Source organism: Chrysochloris asiatica, unplaced genomic scaffold (genome assembly GCF_000296735.1).
Source record: "Chrysochloris asiatica unplaced genomic scaffold, ChrAsi1.0 scaffold00109, whole genome shotgun sequence".
Lineage (NCBI taxonomy): Eukaryota > Metazoa > Chordata > Mammalia > Afrosoricida > Chrysochloridae > Chrysochloris > Chrysochloris asiatica.
The window spans coordinates 6402863-6427084 of NW_006408627.1; the positions used below are offsets into that span (position 1 = coordinate 6402863).

Sequence of the window (24222 nt, forward strand, 5' to 3'; positions counted from 1 at the left end):
TGTACTTCTGAGGAATCTGTACCTGGACCAAGAAGCAGTTGTTCGAACAGAGCATGGGAACACTGAATGTTTTAAAATTGGGAAAGGTGTGCAACAAGGTTGTGTTCTTTCACCATAAGTAGACTACAACCTATTTAATGTTATAATGAGCATGATGACTCCATGCTTCTGAATATAGCAGATGACTTATTCTGTTATTTTTCACACTTGTGGTGCTGTGGGTTAATGCGCCAGATTACAAAGCCGTTTGAACTGCAAGGTTGGCATTTCAAGTTTACCAGCTGCTCCTCGGAAATCCAGGAACCACTGTCCCTGTGGTTCAAACCGACCTTGATCTTGATTGTTTATCCTACAGGCACCACACCAGGACTCCATCTATTTAGTGGTGCTGAAGTATTTAGGTTCTGTTAGAAGAAAGAGTCCTGCTGTGGTGTTGTAGGATAAGCACTGCAGGTTTGATCAGCGGTTAGAGCCCACGAGCCACTCCTTGGAAACCTTATACAGACTTGCTGAGTTGGAACTGGCTCGATGTCACTTAGCAACAACAATAAGGGAAAGAGGGAATCCTGGTTTGACGCGGTCGGATAAGAACTAGCTTGGTAACCCCAAGGTCAGTGATTCAAACCCAGCAGCCGTTCCTTGGAAATCCTGTACAGGGTTACTATGCATCAGAACCCACTTGACAGCACTGTACAACAACAGAGGAAAGAGAGATAACAGAAGGGAAATTAAAAAAAAAAAAAATCATCTGGAAACTGAGATGGAGGCAGGTCAGAATGAGCATTGAATATCGTAAAGAATTTGGAATTTTAAAAATTGGAAAGTATAAACATAGTTGAAAAGAGAAATAAGATAAGTTTTTTAGTCCATAATTTAAGAAGACAATTTAGCAGATGATGTAAGGGGTGGATAAAGAACTGTGAAATTGCAAAGGGGGCAGCCAGTTGTGTTTATATATCAGAAGGTTTGAGAGCACTTACAGAATTCTTTTTTTAATGTATATTATCTCAGAGTAACCAAATAGTTAATAAGGAAGGGAAAGTTCATCTTCTATCTGATAAATGGAAAGTAATTGAGTTGAAATGTCGTGTCACCATTTGCAGATCCCTATGAATCATTTACATATTGATTGTTAATGCCTGCTCATACCACTGAAGAAGCACAAGTGGAATTTCTGATAGAAATATGCAATACTGCCTATGAAGGTTTTTTTTATTTTTTATTTTTTAGGAGATACACATTTATTTTAGTGCATGTATGCACACTCAGAAATTTTTTTACATAGGGGCACATCATCAAAAGTATGACATCTCCCACCAAGCTGGACACTATGTCCCTGCATAGCACCCATGTCCCCTGTCTCATGGGACACAGGGAGGCATCTACCATATAGATGACCAACCACACTTGCCTCTCACCTTGAACACTTCTGACACCCTTTAGCTAACCAAATCACCAAGCAGTCGCTCTCATTCCCAGACTCCTACAACTCTATCCACTGGTGTTCACCAGCAAGGACTCACCCAAGCTGCCATCTTCCTGGGGCGGCTCCCACAAGCCTTTTCCACACAGATTGCCAGAATGTTCTTCCCAAAACTCAAAAGTGATCATGTCACATCCCTTCTGAAATCCATAAGTGGGGTCCCCAACTTTTAAGGATAAGAAACTCTGATCCCTCATGCATATTGTACCTTCCCAGAATTACTCTCACCTTGCTCCTCCTTGCCCTCTGCATTCCCTCAGCATTTAGAATGTACCCCAATACTTCCTAGTTAAGTCTTATCTTCACCTTTCAAGCTCAGTTTCAGGGTTATTTCTCCAGGAAGCCTTCCCAAAACCCTTTAGGAGGCCTGGGTTTTCTGTCACACTCCCTGTAAACACCCTCCACATCTTTGCAGCAGGGATGTCTAGTGTCTATCACCACTAAACTCCAATAATGAATTCTCGCTCTGCCAGACTGCAGACTCCACAAGGGCAGAGCCTGGGTGTGCCTGAATCAGGTCAGGTGCTCCAAACATGTGCAACACAGTGAGTGACTCAACTTTCTAACCCACCCTCCTGTGCACATTACATGTCAGCCCATCAGGAACAACTGGCATGTCCCCCAAAAGTTATGGGACTTGACTGTTTCACCCGTCCCTCAACTTGAAGGATTTCTCTCCCCTCTCAAGATTCAGCTCACAGTGGTCTCCTCTGTGAGGCCTGCTCCCACACCCTGTTCTTGATGTCCCTTGGCCCATGGTAGATCAAGCAAGGCTATTATCAACATTCCTGACCAAACTTCATCTCTCATACTTCAAACATATTATCAGGAGGAATCAATCACTGGAGAAGTATGTCATGTTTGGTAGGGTGGCGGGTCAGTGAAAAAGAGGAAGACTCCAGTGAGATGGATTGGCAAAATGGCAACATCAGTGGGGTCAAGTGTGGCAACAATTGTGAAGTTGGTGCAGGACTGGGCAGTGTTTCGTTCTGTTGTGCATAGGGTCACTATGAGTCAGTACTGACTTGATGGCACCTAACACAACAACAAGTGTGTACCCTTGTTTATATCGCTGCTGCCCCTGCTATGCTAGACTGGGAGAAGCCAAAACGCAGGGCCACACCCTAACAGTGGTTGTGCTGTAGTGCTCATTTATGTAAGACCCCTTTCTCCCTCTCCCCTACAAGTCGCTTTCCACCCTTTCTTCAAGGGAATAATCATAACAGTGTCAACAACAACTCCTAGTTTCCTGTCTACAGCGCCCCTTCAGGCCTGCTCCTGAAAAGGAGGCCAAGGCTACTGTCAGAAGTCCACACAGCGTTGGCATCCACAGATCCATGCGTGCGGTAACAGTGCATCCAGTTAATGCTGGGGGCACAAAGCATAACAAAAAGGTGCTGCCGGGCCGACTTAAAACCATTTCACCAAGAGAAGGAGGACGGGGTCAGTGGGAGAGGAAACAGTTACAAGACAGAACTTTGTCTGCCAAACACACCTAAGAACATTCTGGAATTGCAAATGGCCTTTCATCAGCCCGGCCTCAGTCTGTAAAGAAAGCTTACTGAATTTCATGTAGTACCAGAAGTGGGTTTCCAAAACACCAAGTAGGACTCTACACCTCCTGACCAATCTTCTCTCCTCCCTCCTTCCCTTCTTCTGCAGTGATGAGCTGTCACACAAAGGGAGACCCCAACCCCACCTCTATGAAGCTGTCTTGTCAAGTCCCTCAGGAGGGAGTTACTGGGAAGCCTGGGCACCTACACTTAGCAATGCTGAAATCTTCTCCATCCCTGGGGCCCAGTCACAGCCTCGGGGTACTGCAGAACCCAGCTTCCAAGCCATGCTCCCCAGGTAGCCTTCTCCCCTTTAGGATGGCAAACTCTCACAGAAGGACGCTCTTTGTAAATCAAGAAGTCAAACTGCAGGGCTGAAATGCCTCCTTGATGTAGCTCTTTCTGGTCCATGTCTTGGCTGAAAGTCTCCGTTAACCTTTGGTCAAATCATTATGTAGCTGTTGGCAGTAAAAGCAGCCCTTGCAAAGAAACTGAAGCAAAAAACTGGTCACCAACCCATGCTGATAGGGAGAGGGAATATGGAGATGGAGCTGGAAAATCCTTCTTGGAGCCTGCACCCTTCTCATCTGGCTCCTTGGGTTGTGCTCGAAGAGGAACTGCAACTTTAGGGTCAATCGTCTTGGAATCTAACTCATGGTGGGGTTGACCTAATACTTTATCTACACTTGCTGGGTCTGCAAACGTGACGAATCGAAGCCTCTGGAGCATTTGCTAAAATGATCTCTAAGGCTATTGGGTGAAGTATGTCAGCTCAGTCCACCGATAAACATTTTACTGGGGTCGTGCTGGGAGTCGTTGGCACTGCCCAAGGTGCCTTGGCTCCCATTTGCATCCATAGCTGAGCCCCCCCTGGCCCCCACCCCTCCCAAAAACCGAGCCCCACAGTGACCTCCTCGCACCACCACCCCTGCTCATCCCTACCTCTTCCCCTCCTCCTCCCCACCCCTATCACCTCCTCCCCCTCCCCTATGAGGTATTTTTGTCAAAAACTTACAGGTGAATCATATCAGACCTCTAGATCATACTACCAATTAGCAGGAAATACAGAGGCAGAAGAACAAGTCTCATGATGATGCTATCAGTAGACTCCCAAATATGGGTAACTATTTAGGACAAATGGCTTGGTTTCTTCTACAAATAAATACCAGGGAATATAAAAGAGAGCAGATCAAAAATTTAAAGTCAAATGATAGTTCATCTTACCTACACAAGCATATATAAATCTTAAAAGAGCGTAGAGCTCAAGGCAGACATTCGTTACTACTTGGTTTGGCCTTACATTGCATCCTAAAAAGTAGGTGAACATTTCCTTTTCTTTCTTCTGTTAAAATTCTATAAATATAATGGAGAGTATTAAATCATTATTGGAAATATTGCTGTCAAATATACTGTGCCACCTAACTACATGTCAAATGTGACCCCAGCCTACAATTACCACTTTTTATAAGGGGACTTAAAAAAGTTAGTGGAAAAATCCATTATCATTTAATTCCATTTTCCATGAACTTTTTTGAAGCCCTTTGTACTTTTTTCTGATAACTAGAAAGAAAACAATTTAAGTACTATTTAGGAAGAAAAAGCCACCTCTAATAATTTTCCGTCTTGTTTTGTGTTTTAATGTCTCACATATTTTATACAAAATATAAAATTATTTTCTCATATTTGTGTTATCCTTTCTTTGAAACAAAAAATGATGAACATACAAGAATTGCTAATTTTTGAAATATTTTCCTATAAAATAATATCTTACAAAAATTCTATTCCTAGATTCATATATATTCCCTTGGAATGACATTGTACTGGGGGGCTGACCATGAAGTACCTCAGAGCCAAGTAAGTCAGGTTTTTACATTTGTTACAATTTTTGCATTTTTTTACAAAACTCTTTGACATATCTATATATGTTCTATAGCGTGTTTTCTGGTATAGTAGCATCTCTGTGCTGGTTGTTCGCGTTAGTAATATCATACTTTCAAAATAATGTAAAATACTGAAGAAATTATTTTTGAAATATACTTAGAATTGTAGCAATAACTGCTTATATTTCAAAAGTTCAGTCTGTCAGATGTTGCCATCCCTTTAAAAATTATAGCAAGGAAGATGGGAGTATAGTTTACTCCTACTTAATTAATGACTGCTAAGAGTCCTTGTGTGGCACTACAGGTTAATGTGCTGGACTGCAAGTTGGTTTGAACCATAAAGTCGGTGGTTCAAGCTCACCAGCTGCTCCTTGGAAACCCTATACAGGATCACTATGAGTTGGAACTGACTTGACGGCACTTAACAACAACAACAACAAGAGCGATTATAAGTGTCCTTGATCGTTAATTCATTTTTATGCTGAATGAGTACCCTTTTTGATACAAATCCTTTGGACTAGACTCTGTCAATGAGTACGGTATAAAAGGACCTCATTACTTTTGTCTTCTGTCACTTCATAAGTCATATTTTATTACCACGGCTGCAGCAGCTACAGATATTAAAGTTAACACTGTCTAAACTCTCAGTTTCTGGGGACTGTTGGACTGCTTCTCTGTCAAAAGTGTGTTGTATTTAATGGTATAAACTCATTCTTATCCCTAAAGAGCCAATATAAACAATCGAAAATAATAATTGAAATAGAAAAATATCTATATTCAAACAAATATATAACACATAAAATTATATTTTATTTGACGGTTATAATGGAAAACTACAATAACTAGGCATGTGTTTGTGTGTTTGATGTATGAAACTTACGAAGTAACAAGCATTTGAGGTGATTACGCTAAAATTAAAATACCTTAAGATCTAAAAACAATGATTGATTTTCTTGGACTTGGTTTGGTCTCACTTTGCATTAAAAAAATGCTATTTTCCTCTCCCTTTTTTTCAATATGAGTATAAAGGACAGTGTTAAATTATTAGGAATTTGCTGTCGAATACATTATTGTTGCACAGCACTGTCGAGTTGGTTCTGACTCATAGCAACCCTGTATAAGGTTTTTGAAAAGCAGCTGGTGAGTTTGATCTGCTGATCTTTTGGTTCAAACTGATCTTGAAGTACAGTGCTTATCACAGCACCCCACAAGGGCTCCCAGATATATTACACCACAGCCTGACTACATGGTAAATGTGATCACAGTCTGTTATTAACACTTTACACTTATTTTCTGACAACTGGAGAGAAAGGCAACATAAATACCATTTAAATTCAAGTGGAAACAAATGCCTTGTATTTTGAGATCAGAATTTATCATAACTGAAAATTGGTTCAGCTAAGATCAGCATTGGACTGTGTAACACAAGGTCATCAGACTAAACCCATTCACTGTTCTCGGAAACCCTGTGCAGGGTTGTTTTGAGTTTAAATCAACTCAATGACACTTACCAATAAGAATATCATTAGAGAGTTCTGGTGTGGGAGTTGTTGGGATCAGCAAGATACTTAGAACTACAGGGTCAGTGGTTCAAACCTACCAGCTGCTCCTTGGAAACCCTGAACAGGGTCGCTATGAGTCGGACCCGACTCGACGACTCTTAACAACAATGATAATGTTAATTAGAAGCTATTTATTAAGAAGTTACCCTGTGTCAGAGATTGCACTAGTCATTAGGAATATAATGACCCATGCTGTGGATCATTGGCGAATGTAGCAACTACAACACAATGCAATGAATATGAATGTGAAGAGGTTTCATATTCATTTTTCTATGAATTTTTGTGCAACCCTCTTGTATATATTTTTCTCCCACTAAAAAGGCAGAGTACTCCCTGAATTGGGAAGTTTTTAAATAATATTCCCCATATTAGAAGACACGTTTAACCATCTTCTGCTAATAAATTTTTTGACCTATAAATCATAAAATGCAGTAAAATATGTCTTGTACTAGATGAAGAATTCATTTCCTCCAGATGTTTGAAGACTGTTTGATATAGTTCATATGATTCCTGGAATAGCTTGTTTCATATTAGGTAAAGTGATTTACTCAACATTGATCAACTTGCCTTTTGCTCTCTTTATTTATATTCAGCCTATCAAGCTTGGAGATCATCTCAACAGCATTTTACTTGGAATGTGCGAGGATGTAATTTATGCTCGGGTTTCTGTTCGAACTGTCCTGGATGCTTGTAGTGCCCACATTAGGAACAGCAATTGTGCACCTTCATTTTCCTATGTGAAGCAGTTGGTAAAACTGGTTCTGGGAAATCTCTCTGGGGTAAGCCATGGTTCCAGTTGATAAATGTAACTTTATTTTAAAAGTCAGATAGCATATTACAAAAATACTGTATCTATAGGTAGGTAGCATTTTCTCAGTGAATATCAAGAAAAGGAGTTAGGATTTCTTGTTCTTCTAATGGTAATTATTTACTTGAAATAGTATTTAAAATTTAGAAGCCCATTGTAATGTTTCCAAGACCTTATGAGTGTTAGTCCTTTTCTGAATTTTATCCCTGTAAACATCATAGAATCATGGCATGTTAGGGCTGGAAATACTTGCTTTTACCTCCTTTCTTAAAGTCTTTTGTATCATTTCTTAAAGAGCTTTTGGCATGTGAATCTATCTCTTACAGTCACCTTGACTAAAATGCATTAATATGCAAAATAGGTTTAGAAAATACTGAAGTATATTTTCTATTACTTTATACCTTTCTCTTGATCACTCATTTGTCTGGATCCCTAACTGGCCCCCCAACCTAGCCCACCTTGTTTGAGCACTGGCACCTGCTATGTAGGGAACCATCTTTGAATCCCTGCCTAAAACAGAATTCTTCTGTATTTTGTCTTACCTTAGGTTTGAAGAATCCCAAGAATAACTCTGTAGCTAATAGTTCTAAGTTTATTCTGCATTTCTTAAGCTACATTCTATCCTGTTCACCATGGTTTGGGCATTCCTTTTTGATACTTGATTTGGATCTAAACTGCCATTAGATCCCTGTATGGTAGTCCTGCTCCTTTTCTTGTGGGCTACAAATTTGCCACAGTTGTATAGAATTCCTGCTGTCTTCCTCTTAAATCCTCACCCCTCAGGTTTTCGTAACTCTCTCTTAACCAGAATGTTTTATGGTTGGCAGTAGTATAACCAAACTGTATATACGTTACTAGTTGGTAAGAAACAGATTTCAGAAATTTTCTAGACAAATATGTGGTTTGTAAACGGAACACTATCGAGCTTTTAAGGTTTAATAGTTGAGGGGAATGTAGTTAGTATAGGCTGAGTAAATGGGAGTTTTGACCACCCATTTCCACTTCTTAAATAGAGCAGCTCTGATTTTAAATTTTTGTTTAAAAATTTTCTCTTGATCATATAAGCTTGAAGGAAATGAAATATATTTTCAATTGCAGAACTTGTTTGAGCCTTAAATACATTAGATTATACTTGTTGTTAAGTACCATAGAGTTGGTTCTGATGCATCGTGATTCTATATAAGGTTTCTGAGGAGCAATTTGTGGATTTGAACTGTCAGCCTTGTGGCTGGCAGTCCTGTATTTATCCTGCAGTGCCACGCCAGGACTAGTTTCTAAGTGGGATAGATATGTAGATAACACATTTTGGCATGTGAATCTATCTCTTGCAGACACCTTGACTAAAATGCAGAGTCCTGGCTTAGCACTGTAAGTTAAGCACTGGACTGCTAACCTCAAGGTTGGTGGTTCAACCTACTGACTGCTCCTTAGAAATCCTGTTCAGGGCTCCTATGAGTCAGAATTGATTCAACAGAATTCAAAAAACAACAACAAACACTTATTAATCCCCAGAGATTGTTTTATTTCATAGATATGATAGCCCTAATGTTCTTTCTGTTAACTTCCTTTGGGAAATGCTCACATGTACAGACTTCTTCACTTTATAGGTGAGGAAGTTGAGACCCAAACAGCTTGTAGAATTAAAGTTTCCTGTTTATTTGCCTCCCCCCCACCCCAATTCTGTGGCTGCTAATCACAAGGTTGACAGTTCAAGTCCATCAGCTGCTCCATGAGAGAAAGATGGGGCTTCTTATTTCCGCGAAGATTTACAAGCTCTAAAAACTCTATACAGGGTCAATATGATTTGGAACAACACTACAGCATTTAATAACAATACTTTTTTATTCCATGGTTTTTCTATTATACTATATCTTCTCTAAAATGATTGTGCTGTTAGCTGATTTATTCCAGTAGTAAAATTGCTGGAAGTACTTTTTCCTATCTATGAAGAAATATTCCTCAGTGAAATTCTCTTATCCATCCAATAATTACCTAGTTAAATAAATTATCTTCATTCCCTTAAGGCCTTAGCATCTAATTCCATTCCTTGACCATCTATTAAGAATTGCTTAATTACAAAATTCAAATAAGGCAAATGAAAGTACGAGTACACCTTTTTTAAAAAGCTAAAATTTGAGAGAAAAGGAAAAAAGTTTCTACTTCATTGAAAAATATCACCTTGAACTAGATTTTGTAAGAGAGATAAAATGAGTAGTCTCAGCAAAGGGAGGCAATCTTTCTTAAATGCCCTGAAATGAGAGCCCATGATACATTTGGGGACTAGCAATCAGTCTAGTTTGTGCTATGTTGTGTTGTGGAGATGTTTACCAGAAGAGGAAATAGCAGGATCAATTGGAATCAGAGTGTAGAGAGAGCAGTCTTTTTATACAGATACATTTTGAGTGAAGCATAATAATCTTTGAGTTTAGCATAAAGATATTAATATTTAGTTACATTTAATAAGTGTAGTAATGGTTTCATTGCGCTATGAGTCTTCTGCTCATCCTTGGCCGGCAGTGGCTCCGGCAGCTACCATCTCTTTAGATGCGTTTACTTTGTGTCAGGTATTCTGCTGAGTAGCTTACATGCTTACCACATTTATTCATCATTACACTCTCAGGTTAAAAGTGATACATTTTATCCTCATTTTAGAGATGATGAAACTAAGGTTTAGAAAAACTAAATAAATTGCTCAACGTGTGACCCATGGTGAACGAGAGAGTCTTGATTGGGACCTAAGTCTCTCTGACTCCTAGCTCCCTGTTGTTTGCTTGTATTTTCCTCTAAGGCCATTGTTTTGAGTAACTCAAGGAGTTGGTTTATCACAGATGGGAAATCCCTTCTAAATGACCAGAATTCTTACTTAAAATGAATTTAGGAGCCCTAGTGGCTCAGTGGGCTAAGCATGGGTGGCGGTTCAAACTCACCAATCTCCTCTCCGAGGAAATATGAGGCTGTCTGCTCCTGTAAAAATTTATGGTCTTATAAATCCTGAGAAGCACTTCTACTCTGCCTTATGTTGTAGTTGTTGTTGTTAAGTGCCGTTGAGTTGGTTCTGACTGGTAATGATCCTGTAGGATTTCTAAGGAGCGGCTGGTAAGACTGCACATTAGCCCGCAGCACCACACCAGAGTTGCTATAAGTTGGAATCAAAGTGCTGTCTAGTGGGTTCTGACCCATAGTGATCCTGTATAGGGTTTCCAAAATTTGAAATTAGCAAATAGTAAAAGTCAGTAGGCCAGGTTACTTATCCAAGTTTTTTCTACTGATTTTTTTTTTAAAACCTTTTGCCTGAATTTTACTTATCTATAAAACAGGAATCATTTTACAGAGCAGTTGTGAAGAAAATGATTTCAGTGTTAATGAGCTCCTTGAAGGTCCTTAGAAGAAGTTTCGTTCTGTTTACCTCTTTGCTAGATCAGAATCCCCAAACCAAAAATCCCTTGTCAGCCCAGCAATCCTAAAGGCCAGAGTAGAAATGTCCTATGGGTCTCTAAAGCTGTGTAACCTTTATTAAAACAGACCAGTCACATCTTTTCTTTAGTGGAGTAGCTGGTGAGTTCAAATTTCCAAAATGAACCACTGTTCTAAAAAAACCACTGTCCTTTTATCTGTACTATTGGAATGATAATACTATCTACCACCTTGTTTTGAGGATTGAATAAGATAAAGTATGAAAACCACTTAAACTAGTACTCGGCATATAATATCTGCTCAACAAATAATAGTTATTACTAGTAATAGTAGCTTTAATGCAGAGATTCACAAAGATGTAGGATACGCTCTATATCTTCGCTTTAACAGCACACAGCAACCTGGATTAATAATTATTTATTCATCTTCAATGATAATATTCAAAAATATTTCCATTTAAATCTTCTTAAAGGTAGGAAGCATGATGCTAGAGCCTTTAATACACTGCCTTTGACTTGGATTTTTAGTACATATTTAAATAAGTTTCACTCCAATATTGAAGGACTGTTAAATGTGTGTATGTCTAAATCAGCATCGTATGCATACTCTTGGTGCCAGATACAAGTAATTTCACTCTTTTTTTTCCTTCTGTTTATTTCTCAAAACTTCTTCAATTGGTTGTCTTAATAAACCCAGTGTTCTAACTTTTCACCCCTTATAATGGTGGAGTTAGACCAAATTTGACATGCTTTACTTTAATTAAGTACCTTTGGTTAAAGTTAGTAATTTAAGACCGCTTAAACATTTGTATTATATAGGGGCGCTCATTTGAATTTAACTGTCATCCTCTGGCAGGTTCATTAAGTTTAAAGCTTAACATTTCTCAAACATAATTTCAGATAGGCAACATCTAGAAAATAATTTCTGAAAACGAATTTGAAGAGACTGTTTAAAATCAGTATCTTCACAGCATAGCTAAAATCATGAGAAAACTTTATTATACCAGAATTAATGTGGTTTAAAAATTGAAAGATGAAAGTTGCTGTCAGTTGGGGCCAGAAATAAGAACATTTCAAGTTAACTATTTTCAAATGCGACTCATTTTTCCAATACTTTAATCTGAATAACTTTGTTCCTTAGCTAACAGATTATTTTGGGGAAGTGTTTCTTGCCTTTTGATTTCCTGAAGGTGCAGTGACTGAAACTGAGCTACATAAGTTATTGAAGAAATATGTATTTAGAATAAGATATGGAATCTAACACTTTAGTTAACGCTATCCCCTCCAAACTTGTATAACTTGTGTCACTCTGTAGACAATTGCCATGAAAGTAAAAGGGAAATTCTTTTGTCAAACTTGATTTTTGATTACCTGTATACAGACGGATCAGCTTTCCCGTAACAATGAACCGAAGCCTGATCGAAGCCAGGCTATTCGAGACCGGTTGAGAGGAAAAGGATTACCGACAGGTAAGAGTCTATTAATAGAAACGTTCAGGTTTTGACTTGAACCTTCTTCTACTGTTTTCCTTTACGAAGTCATACTTGTAAATCTGATCATTGCAACAAGCAGAAAATAGGTGAGCAAAATTGGAAGCAGTAGCAACCATGAACATAACCATAAATCCATGTACACCACCTTTCTTATTACAGTTAGAGCTCTCTTGATAATCATTTCCCTATCTCTTACTGTGTCAATAATATCATTTGTTTACTTCATCGTGATTTTTTATATCAAAAATACATCTCCAAGAATGACTGAACAAACACATATATATATGTTTATGAATGTAAATACCACTAAAGCTAAAGTTTCAAGAAACAACATTTTTCTTATTATAGTCTCATACTGGCTAATCTTTTTTTAATGACAATTTTACAACCCACTTTACTGGTTTTATGACCAATTTCATGACTAGTAGTTATCAAATACTACAATAGGTAATAACTTTTTGTTCAGTAAATATAGGTAAATAGTGGATTTACTATGTGCCAATAGCACTAGATAATTATAGAAGAATTGATGCTTTTGAGTTACGATGTTGGAGGAAAATATTGAAAGTGCCATGAGCTGCCCATAGAACCAACAGCTCTGTGTTGGAAGAAGTGCAGCCAGAGTGCTCCTTGGAGGCCAGGATGGCCAAACGTTGTCTCTCATACTTCCGGACATGTTGTCAGGAGGGAGCAGTCGCTGGAGAAGGATACCATGTTTGGTAAGGTGGAAGGTGAAAGAAAAAGAGGAAGACCCCCAACGAGATGGACTGGCCAAATGGCAGCATCAGTTTGCTCAAGTGTGGCAACAATAGTTAGGTTAGCCCAGCATTGGGCAATGTTTCGTTCTGCTGTGCATAAGGTCACTATAAGTCAGCACCATTCGATGGCACCTAACATCAACAACAACAAATGATAATTATTTATTTGATATTTTCAAAGAAATTATTTAAAATTTCAAACAAAATAAAATTAGAAAAAAAATTAATTCCTTTACCATTTCAGATGTTACTTACTTAAAAAATGAAATTTGGATTTTACTGTTTACCTTTGTTTTATTTCTCATGAAACAATATTGAGAATGTTTATAATCTAAACATTTTGTGGGTGAAATATTTTATTGTGTTAGCTCTTGGGGCTAAGAAGTAAATGCAAAGATTGCATAAACATATTTTAATAAAATGTGTTCTAATTGGCATAGCCTAATAAAATAAGTGTTAAGATGTTTATTTTTAATTCATTTAGAGAAACAGAATAAAGTTGACTTATTTGAAACTTTAAAGGAAGTTCTCATGAAAACTGAATTTGATTATCTGGACCTAACATTTTACATAATTCAAAACTCACATATGACAGGGAAGTGTTTGCTCTAAGGAAGTGAACTGCTTGTCCTGAGAAGGCTAAGAAGAGCAGTAAAACTGTTTGTAATGAAGCGAGTCTGTAATGGTGGAGTAAGTTCATTGTCTGTTTTAGACGTACTGGAAATAAAGAATGTTTTTCTGGAATAAATAATAAACTTGTTTCTGGTTAGATCAGGTTTGGTTCTAATATATAGTATTACTTTATACTTGTATGTGGGTCAAAAGAATGCAAGTCAGAGGTATTAAGTTACATTTTATATCCCTTTGATGACGATTTTAAAAGTATTTTAGTCGTTTCTTATAAGCATTTTCTTTCTTTGTTACCATTATGTAGACACACCTTCTTGTAGATAATAATCTGTTTCTCTTTAGTTCAAAATTATAGTAGGATTACAGATATGCCCTAATAAGAATCATTTTGATATAAAATGGAATTCTTGCAAAAAGATGGGCAACAATTTGATGATATATCAAATTTCAGTCAGTCTTCTGCTTTCAAACAATAAAAATTATAGAATATCAGTAGCAAGTTGGAAAAGATACTTTTCAAGTAAACACATTAGATGCTTTCAGACTGATTTCCATTTCTATTATTTCTCTTTCTAATTCCTCTCCCTGTCACCCTGCTTCCTTATTTCTTTTCCCAGTTCTTTCTCTAACTTCTTTTTGGTGTTCTGAACTATCATCATTAAGTGGCCATATGGTAAAATTAAACTTTGTTTGCCTCATGTTGATTTAGTAAATATAATGTTATATTGTTGCTGTTAAGTGCTGTCGACTCGGTTCCAACCCATAGCGACCCTGTATAGGGTTTCCAAGGAGCTGCTGGTGAGCTTAACCGCCGACCTTGTGGTTCAAACCAACTTTGCAGTCCAGCACATTAAACCACGTGCCACACCAGGACTCCAGTGTTATCTTAGTGGTTGGTGGTGGTGTGCTGTGGAGTTGGTTTTGACTCATAGCGACCCTGTACAGGGTTTCTGAGGCTGTAAATCTTTACGGGAGCAGAAAGCCTCATCTTTCTCCCACGAAGCAGCTGGTAGTTTTGAACTGCTGACTTTGAGGTTTGCAGCCCGATTCATAACCACTATGCTACCAGAGCTCCTTCCAGTGTTCTATTGTTGTTGTTGTTATGTGCTGTGGAGTCAGTTCCGACTCATAGCGACCCTGTACAGGGTTTCCGAGGCTGACCTTGTGGCTCGCAGCCCGATTCGTAACCACTATTAGCTACTACTAATTTTTAAAGGCAGTTTTTTTTCCCCTGAAAATAAAAAAATGTTTCTGTATATGTGAGACCCTCATTCTACAACCTTCATCTATAATAGAAATGAAAAAACAGATTACCCCTACCATATTTGGGAGAAAATACGGCTCTGTAGAATAAGCAACTGGGTTGTGAATCATGAGGTAGATGGTTCGAGCTCACCAGCAACTCCACTATAGAAAGATGTGGTTTTCTGCTCCCACAAAGATAGACAGCTTTGGAAACTCTATGAGGCGGAATTGACTCAACAGCACTTAATAGTAACAACTGACCCATAGTTAGTTTACCAATTAAAAAGAACATATTTATGTTATTTTCTATAATTCAGATTCCTATTGTTATAGATATCATTACATATTATTATAAATGTGCCTGGTGGCACAATGGTCAAAGCACTTGACTGCTTAATGAAAGATTAGCAGTTCAATTCTCAGCTGTTATGTGGGAGAAAAGACCTGGTTATCTATTCCTGGAAAGATTACAGACAGGGAAACCCTATGAGGCATTTAGGGTTATGTTGTTGTTGTTAAATGCTGTCTAGTCGATTCCGACCCATAGAACCCTGTATAGGGTTTCCAAGGAGCAGCTGGTGAGCTTGAACCACCGACCTTGCAGTTCAAACGACTTTGCAGTGTGATGCATTAGCCCACAGTGCCACATCAGGACTCCAAGCTTTGGGTAGTGTAGACATTTTCACAGTGTTAATTCTCCTTGTCCATGAGTGTGGTTTATTCTTCCACTTAGGAGTATGTAATTTTTGTAGCTATTCAATGAAACTAAATAGATATATGAGATAAGGTTATATAAAACGTTAGAGTATGGACTGTAATACAAGTATATATTCCTATATACTTGTAATATAATTTTGATGGTTCTGTGGAAAAAAATATGCAAGACTATGACTCTTATCAAGCCTATTTTAAGCATTAACTTGTATGCACAGTAAAAAGAAAACAAACCCTGTAGTTTACCAATTTGTCTCATATTACTAGGCTATTGCAGCAAAATGTCCATTGAATTTATTCTCTAGTACTCATTGTATTTGATTAGATTATAAAGTACCCCCCCCCCACTATCTTAAATCAAAAGACTATGTTAGGAATTAGAATCCATTAGTCAGAATAAGCCAAATTGTAGATCTGCTTTGGGATAGAATTGGTTATGTACTGTGGTTTCGGTTTTGACTCAGAGGTACCCTGCATAGCGTTTCTGAGGCTGTAAATCTTTACGGGAGCAAAAAGTCTCATCTTTCTCCTGCATAAACGCTGGTAGTTTTGAACAGCAGACCTTGAGTTTAGCAGCCCAACTCATAACCACTACACTACCAGAGCTCTTTTTGGATAGAACTGTTGATGTTGTTTCTAAGTGCCATCGAGTTGGTTTCGACCCATAGCCACCCTATATAGCGTTTCCAAGGAACAGCTGGTGAGCTTGAACTGCCGATCTTGCAGTTCAAACTGACTATACAGTCCAATGCATTAACCCATAATGCCACACCAGGACTTCTTGTATAGAGTTGTTGTTGTTGTTGTTAAGTGCCATCGAGGCAGTTCTGACCCATAGCGATCAGGTATAAGGTTTCCAAGTAAATATTTATGTCCTCTTCACTTTCAGGAAGAAGGGTTGTTATGATCTGCATATCACAGGTTATAAATGAGTTTTCCTCCAATCCTGAAGCCACATGCTTCTTCTTATAATCAAGCTTCTTGGATTATTTGCTCAGCATCCAGATTGAATAATTATGATGAAAGAATAAAACCCTGGCACACATCTTTCCTAGTTTAAATCTTCAGTGTCACCTTATTCTGTTTGATCAGATATATAGGTTCCTCAGGATCACAGTAAATTGTTCTGGAATACTCATTCTTCACAATGTTGTCCATAACGTGTCATGATTCACATAGTCAAAAGCCTTTCCATAGTCAATAAAGCACAGGCAAACATCTTTCTGGTATTCTCTGCTTTCATTCAAGATCCATCTGATATCAAAAATGATATCCGTCATTTCATGTCCTCTTCTGAATCTGGCTTGAACCTCTGGTATTTCCCTGTCAAGTACTGTTGAAGCCATTTTTAAATTATCTTTAATAAAATTTACTTTCCATATGATCATAATTTTGTTTGATGATTTTCACATTCTGGAATTGGCCCAAATATGGATGCATTCCAATCAGTTGGCCAGGTAGCTGTCTTCCAAATTTCTTTGTATTGATGAGTGAGTGCCTTCACTGCTGCATCAGTTTATTTAAAGATTCTAGTTTGTTTTCCATCGATTCCTGATGCCTTGTTCTTTGCTTATGACTTCATTCGATCTTGAACATCTTCCTTCAGCACCATTGCTCTTGATCATATGCTATCTCGTGAAATGGTTGAACATTGACTTTCTTTTTGGTACAGTGACTCTGTATATTCCTTCCATCGTCTTCTTCTTCATTTTTTTTTTTTTCTTAAATGCTTTATTGTGAATTATGTGATAGTTTACATGGGAGAACATTAGTTTTACATTCATTCTATTGTATATTGTCTCATTGCCATGGTTACAATCCCCTCCATGCATCATCAGCCAACCAAAGGGTATACCCTGTAAGCCTGCCCCCCGTCTTCTTTTGATGCTTTCTGTATCAGTCTATATTTTTTTGCCCCTAGACTACTTCAATATTTCAAGTCAAGGCTGGCATTTTTTCTTCAGTTACCTCAGCATGAGAAATGCTGAGTGTGTTCTTTCCTTTTGGTTTTCTAACTACAGGTGTTTGCACATTTCATTATAATATTTGACTTTGTCCTTGAGCTGCCTTTCGTAATTTTCTATTCAGTCTTTTTTTTTTAAATCTCATTTCTTCCATTTTCTTTAGCATCTCTATGCCGGAGAACAAGTTTCAGAGTCCCTTCTGACATCCGTTTGGTCTTTTCCTTCTTTCTTGTCTTAATGACATTTTGCTTCCTTCCTTTCATTGTTGTTAAGTGCAGTCAAGTCAGTTCTGGCCCCTAGTGACCCTGTATAGGGTTTCCAAGGAGCAGCTGGTGAGTTTGAACCAGCGACCTTGCAGCTCAAAAGACTTTGCAGTCTGGCACATTAACCCACAGCGCCATGCCAGGACTCCTGTATGATATTCTTTCTGTCATCCCACAACTCCTCTGTTCATTGGTCATTAGTGTCTAATGCATCAGATCTGTTCTTGACAGGATCTCTAAATTCAGGTGGGATATGTTCAAGGAGCTCTGGTAACGTAGTGGTTATAAATCGGGCTGTGAACTTTAAGGTCAGTAGTTCAAAACTACCAGCTGCTCCGTGGGAGAAAGATGAGGCATTCTGCTCCCATAAAGATTTACAGCCTCAAAAACCCTGTACAGGGTCACTATGAGTAGGAACCGACTCCATGGCACATAACAACAATGTTCAAGGTTAAATTTTGACTTTCATGGACTTGTTTTAATTTTCACCAGCTTTAGCCTGAACTTGCATGTGAGCAGTTAATAGTCTGTTCACAGTCTGCCCTGGCCATTTTCTTTCTTTCTTTCTTTTTTTTTTTTGCCTGATGACATAGAGTTTTTCCACCATCTCTTTCCACAGATTTAGTCAATATGGTTTCTGTGTATTCTGTCTGGTGAATGTCCACGTATATAATTGTCTTTTATGTTGTTTCAAAAAGGTGTTTGCAAAGAATAAGTCATTAGTCGTACAAACTTCTATCATGTGATCGCTAGCATCCTTTCTATCAACAACTTTTGCATTCCAATCACCAGCAATTATCAATACATCTTGATTGCATGTTTGATAAATTTCAGACTCAAGAATGCGGTAGAAATCTTCAACATCATCATCACTGACCTTAGTGGTTGGTGCACAGATTTGAACAATAATGGTATTAATAATATGAATAATAGCCTATCACAAACAGGATTATTCTTCAAGATCGATCTTGAAATTTTCTTTTTGAGGATGAACGCAACACCATTCCTCTTCAATTTGTCCTTCCCAGCATAGTAAATCATATAATTTATCAGAATCAGAATGGCCAATACCAGTCCATTTCAACTCACCAGTATCTAGGATATCTGACAACTTCCAGTTTTCCTAGATTCATACTTTATATATTTCATGTTCTGATTATTAATGAATAGTTGGAGCTGTTTCTCCTCATTTTGATTTGTGTTCCATCTGCAATGAAGATCCTAAAATGTTTACTCCATCTGCACATAGTCAACTCTACTTTGAGGTACACAAAATACAACTCTTCCTTCCCCAGTTGTATTTTGTGTGCCTTGCAACCTGAGGAGGTCAAATTCGGATACTATATCTGACAGTATTCTGTTTTTCATTTTCAGGCACTATGTCTGACAGTGTTCCGCTGCTATTCCATAAGGTTTTCAATAACTAAACATTTAGAATTAGTGTGCTTCTCCTTCTTCCTAGTCTAGCTTAGTCAGGAAACTCAGCTGAAACCTCTCTCCCACGAGTGACCTGCTGGTGTTTGAAGTAGCAGTCACATAGCTCCTAACATCACTGCAACACTCAAGCCAGCACACTATGACTAAATGACAAGCGAATGGTGGAGTCAGTGTTGTAGACTAATTTAAAAAGAAGCGTATGTTTTTTTAATGATTACCTCCTAAAGAAGAAAAATTCTTCTGTGACAGTGCCAATTCTTAACTGGCAATCATCTCTGTTAATCAAGCAGCCTCTTCTTTCTACATTAATAGTAAAGTATTCCTTTGAAATAAACCAACCTAACACCTTTATGTAAGGAGCTCTAGTAGCATAGTGGTTACGAATCAGGCTGCTAACCTCAGGGTCAGATGTTCGAAACTACCAGCTGTTCTGTGGGAGAAAGATGAGGCTTTCTACTCCCATAAAGGTCTACAGCCTCAGAAACCCTGTACAAGGTCACTATAAGTCGGAACCGACTCCATGGCACATTACTACCACCACCTTTATGTTTTGGTGGTCAGAGTGTCTTAGGCTCCTGTGTATAGTGTTCAGTAAAGAAAATGTGAAAATGAGCAATGAGATACAGAATTAAATTTTAATAAGGGAGAGAATTCAAAAATAGTGCTTTATGTCTAAGCTATGTGATTTGGTTTCTCAACTCAAGCCTAAACACAATTTTTCCATGAGCAAATGACCTTAAAAGTCTCTCCTTATATCTCACTTTTAAGATCTGTTAGACAAGCTAAGGCCTAAACTAGTGGGTTTTCTGCCCCCACTTTGTTACCTAATACTGCTAATGCTGATAAAATGGCTTCACTAAGCAGAGAGAAACCAAACATTTCCTGCCAAGCTTAAGGTGGAAAGCTACACCGTGATCAGATCAGCATGATAGTGCTCCAGAACTTGGGCGTATTGATAATATCATGTTTCTTTTTTATGTACTTGATGGACACATTTGTGAGGACAGATGGGAAACTGGGGTGTGGCATTTAATGCTAAGATATCATTTTGATGTTAGCTTCTAAGATAAACTGTCTATTTTGGAGTTTCTGTGTAAGAGGGAAATGTGACTGATGATAATTAATTCAGGATACTTTTAATCATATATGACTAGTTCAGTTAAAACATGAATATTTTTTAATTGAATTTAAATTAAAGAATTATGTTCTATTTTAAAGAGTTTTTATGCTTTGTTTTGTTTATCTTTTCCCCATAGCTCTTTACAGTGTATTTAATTTTAGCAAGCTGTGCATTCTCCAAAAGAAAAACGTCTGTGCTTCCAATTTTTTAAATTGGACCCTTGTAATCATATGAAATCTTAAGTTGTCTGTAAACTTTCTCTGAACTCAGAACCTCCCCAAGGGATGAAAAATTGAATTGTGGTCACTACCTATTCTATTTTGAACAATGTAATATTTTTTATTACAGAATAAATCTCAAACTTGTTTTTTTAAATATCTAGTTTCATGGCTTTCTCTCAAGCACTTAAAAATTCTTCCTCAACATGAGAAAAGTTAACAAAAAGAGACAATTTTAGATTTTTGTTACTCTTATTAAGAAAGGCTCATAACACTTGATATAAGTTAACCCAATTTTTCCATCATCTCTAAGAAGAAAGAATAATAAATTACATGTGCATTTTTATAGGTGGAAAAAATGAAAAACATAGAAATTAAGTAGTTTGCCTAAGTTCATGGATTGATTTTTTTTTTTTTGGTGCCGATACTATTTTTTTATTAAAATAACCCTATAGTGTTATTTTTTGTTGTTGTTTTTAATGTTTTATTGTGAATTATGTGATAGTTTACATGGGAGTACGTTAGTTTTACATTCATCCTATCGTATATCATTTTATTGCCATGGTTACAATCCAAACATGCATCATCAACCAACCAAAGGGTATACACTGCAGCCCCCCCCCCGGTCATCAGCACACAGCCCCTCTCCTTCTCTGGGTCTAAAGTCTCCAGCTGCTCCATCTTTCCACGTCATCATCTCTGCCTCCATCTCAGGCACATGGATTGATTTTTAAAGCTAGAACTAACACCGGTTTTTCGGCAATAATTTTTGTATTACGTTAATTAAATTGTCTTTAAAAGATTTGAAAAGCTTGTATAATCAATCTATTCTACAAGTATTCATCTGGAATCTACCAGGGGGTTTCAAAGAATTTGTGGATAAATTCCTTTTTATTTTCTAATTCCATTTTTTCACGGACTGTTTGAAGCCCCCTTGTATATTATCAGCATCTGGAAATACAAAACAAGTAAGACATGGTCCTTTATATTACATTTTTGTTCCATTTGGCAAGAAGAGAAGGTGAATCAGAATAATGATAGATAACTCTAATACAGTGAGACACGTATTAGAAACCAGGGACTAATTCTCACAGGAAGGGGGAACATTAAAGAAGCATTCTATTGAAATTGATTCAGAGTAGCTCCGATGACTTTGTTTTCAGAAATAACAGCAGCTTAATTTTCTATGATAATTGTTGGTGGTGGTGTGCCGTGGAGTCGGTTCTGACGCATAGCGACCCTGTACAGGGTTTCCGAGGCTATAAATCGTTACGGGAGCAGAAAGCTTCATCTTTTTCCCACGGAGCAGCTGGTAGTTTCGAACTGCTGACCTTGAGATTCGCAACCCGATTCATAACCACTACGCTACCAGAGTTCCTTATGATCATAATTAGTTGTATTTAATTCTTTCAATATTGTTTAGCACTTGTTAGGCAAAAGTTACCAATTTAGATTCATAGTCAAATCTTCTGGAAAGCATTTATAAGAATTGCATTTTATCTAGTCACAAATAAGGTTATTAAGTGACACTGGTATTAACTGCAGTTCATGTTTGTCATTGGAGTAGCATACTTAACCATCTAATTAAAATAAACAGAAGCCACCAACTCCATTAGTTTCCTCATTTGAATGGCTGATCCTGTATTTGAAGTATTTTGAATTCCAGATTCGTGATTCTCCGCCCCCCCCCCAGACACACACACACACACACACACACACACACACACACACACACTGTTTTAGCAACATAAAGCAGCCACAATGCTCTATTATTCCATCAAAATTCTATTTAGGAAGAATTGTAGTTGTCATAACTAATTACAAAAAGTATTATATATTGTTTATTTCACATAAAGAGATGGCTTTTGCCGAAGCTCAACCTGTGAAGTGTTATATATCCTATTGTGCATTTGAAGATAGTGAGCATCCTTAATATGACAAATGAAGTGCAACTCAACCAATTCGGACTATGAGCTAAATGGTTAATATGAATGCTGGGCTGCTGACTGGGTGCTTGGAGGTTTGAGTTCTGAAAGGTCTGCTAGTTCTTACAATGCAATTTTCAAATGTATAATGACAGAACAAATTGACCCTTAGTTAGATTTGGCATATTTTGTAGAAACAGAGAAGGAAGTTAATGCAGAATTTTGAATGCATTTATTTTCATTATGATTTTGTACTGGTGGTTGTGTGGTGGTTATGTGCTGTGGAGTCGGTTCCGACTCATAGTGACCCTGTACAGGGTTTCTGAGGCTGTAAATCTTTACGGGAGCAGAGAGCCTCATCTTTCTCCTGTGGAGCAGCTGGTAGTTTAGAACTGCTGACTTTGCAGTTCGCAGCCCAATTCGTAACCACTACGCTACCACCAGAACTTCTTTGTACTAAGTTATAGAATTTAATGATAATTTTCTGGATTTTTGATAAATAGCAGACGTATTTTGATATCTACTTAATTTATATCAAGGCAGTAAAAACTGAATATAAAGCAGCAGCTATCCAAGAGCAGCTCATTAACTATTAACTTTAGGCCATATGGCTAGGGAGTTCTGGTGTGGCACTGTGGATTAATGCGCTGGACTTCAAAGTCACTTTGAACCGCAAGGTCAGCAGTTCAAGCTCACCAGCTGCTCCTTGGAAACCCTATACAGAGTCACTATGGGTCTGAACCATATCGACTGCACTAAACAACATAAACAAGGCTAGTGAGAAGACATGGCTCTGTTAGGAAACCAAGGCCCATTAATATATTGTTAGTAAATAATTCCTAATGACTTAATAAAAGAGGAATAGAATCATTGCACAGTTGGAAACTGATCGACTTAGTATTTAAATCAAACTCAAACTCAGCTGCCACTGATTGATTCTGACTCGTATGTCCCTGTATCGGGTTTCCAAGGCTGTAAGTCTTTATGGGAACAGAAAGCCTTATCGTTCTGTGGCAGAGCTGCTGGTGGGCATAAACTAGTAGTCCAGTGCTTATTTTAGAGTGCCAACAGAGCTTCTTCATATTTCGTGTTCATTTAAATTGGCTTCATTGAACAAATCATACTTAAATGAAACTATAAGATGAGAAACAACTAACATAAGAATGGTTTGGAATAGAACAATCAGTACAGAGAAAAAGCATGCTACATATAAGAAAGGTTAATCGAAGCACACCTGTGGCCTGGAGTGAAATGAAGTGGAGATGAACCTTAAAAGGATTCAAGTAGTAGAGCCTAAAGGAGTTCAGAGTTTGTTTAAACTGCAGTGATGTTGTTCATTGCTATCAGGTTGGCTCTAACTCAAGGTGACATTTTTCTGATGTTTGTTTTCTTGGTGGAATACGAGGCAAAGAGCATCAGCTAAAAGAGGGATGGGAATGTAGCTGAGAAATTTGAGGAAATGAGGATAATACTCAGCAGTTAGTGTGGAAAGTAAGTGAACTTTCTATGAAATGTCCTATTGGAGTCCAGATGTGGTGCTGTAGGATGAACACTGGACTGCACCGTCGATTTGAACTGCAAGGTCGGTGGTTCAGACTTCCAGCCAATCCTCAGAAATCCTATACTGGGTCACTATGAGTTGGAACCAACTCGATGGCACTTAACAACAACAGTTGTGTCCAAAGTTGTTGTTGTTGTTGTTAAGTGCCATCGAGTCGGGTCCGACCCATAGCGACCCTGTACAGGGTTTCCGAGG

At 37.9% G+C, this 24222-nt stretch overlaps 1 protein-coding gene across 1 annotated transcript in view; it reads left to right on the forward strand.

Moving 5' to 3' along the window:
• PTPN13 (protein tyrosine phosphatase, non-receptor type 13 (APO-1/CD95 (Fas)-associated phosphatase)) overlaps window positions 1-24222 on the forward strand; it is a 254452-nt gene that overhangs the window by 70109 nt on the left and 160121 nt on the right. Inside the window, exons 4-6 of the mRNA XM_006867768.1 lie at window positions 4825-4890; window positions 7072-7257; window positions 12081-12168. Coding sequence (XP_006867830.1) covers window positions 4825-4890; window positions 7072-7257; window positions 12081-12168 — 340 coding nt within the window. The remainder of the gene's footprint in view (window positions 1-4824; window positions 4891-7071; window positions 7258-12080; window positions 12169-24222) is intronic.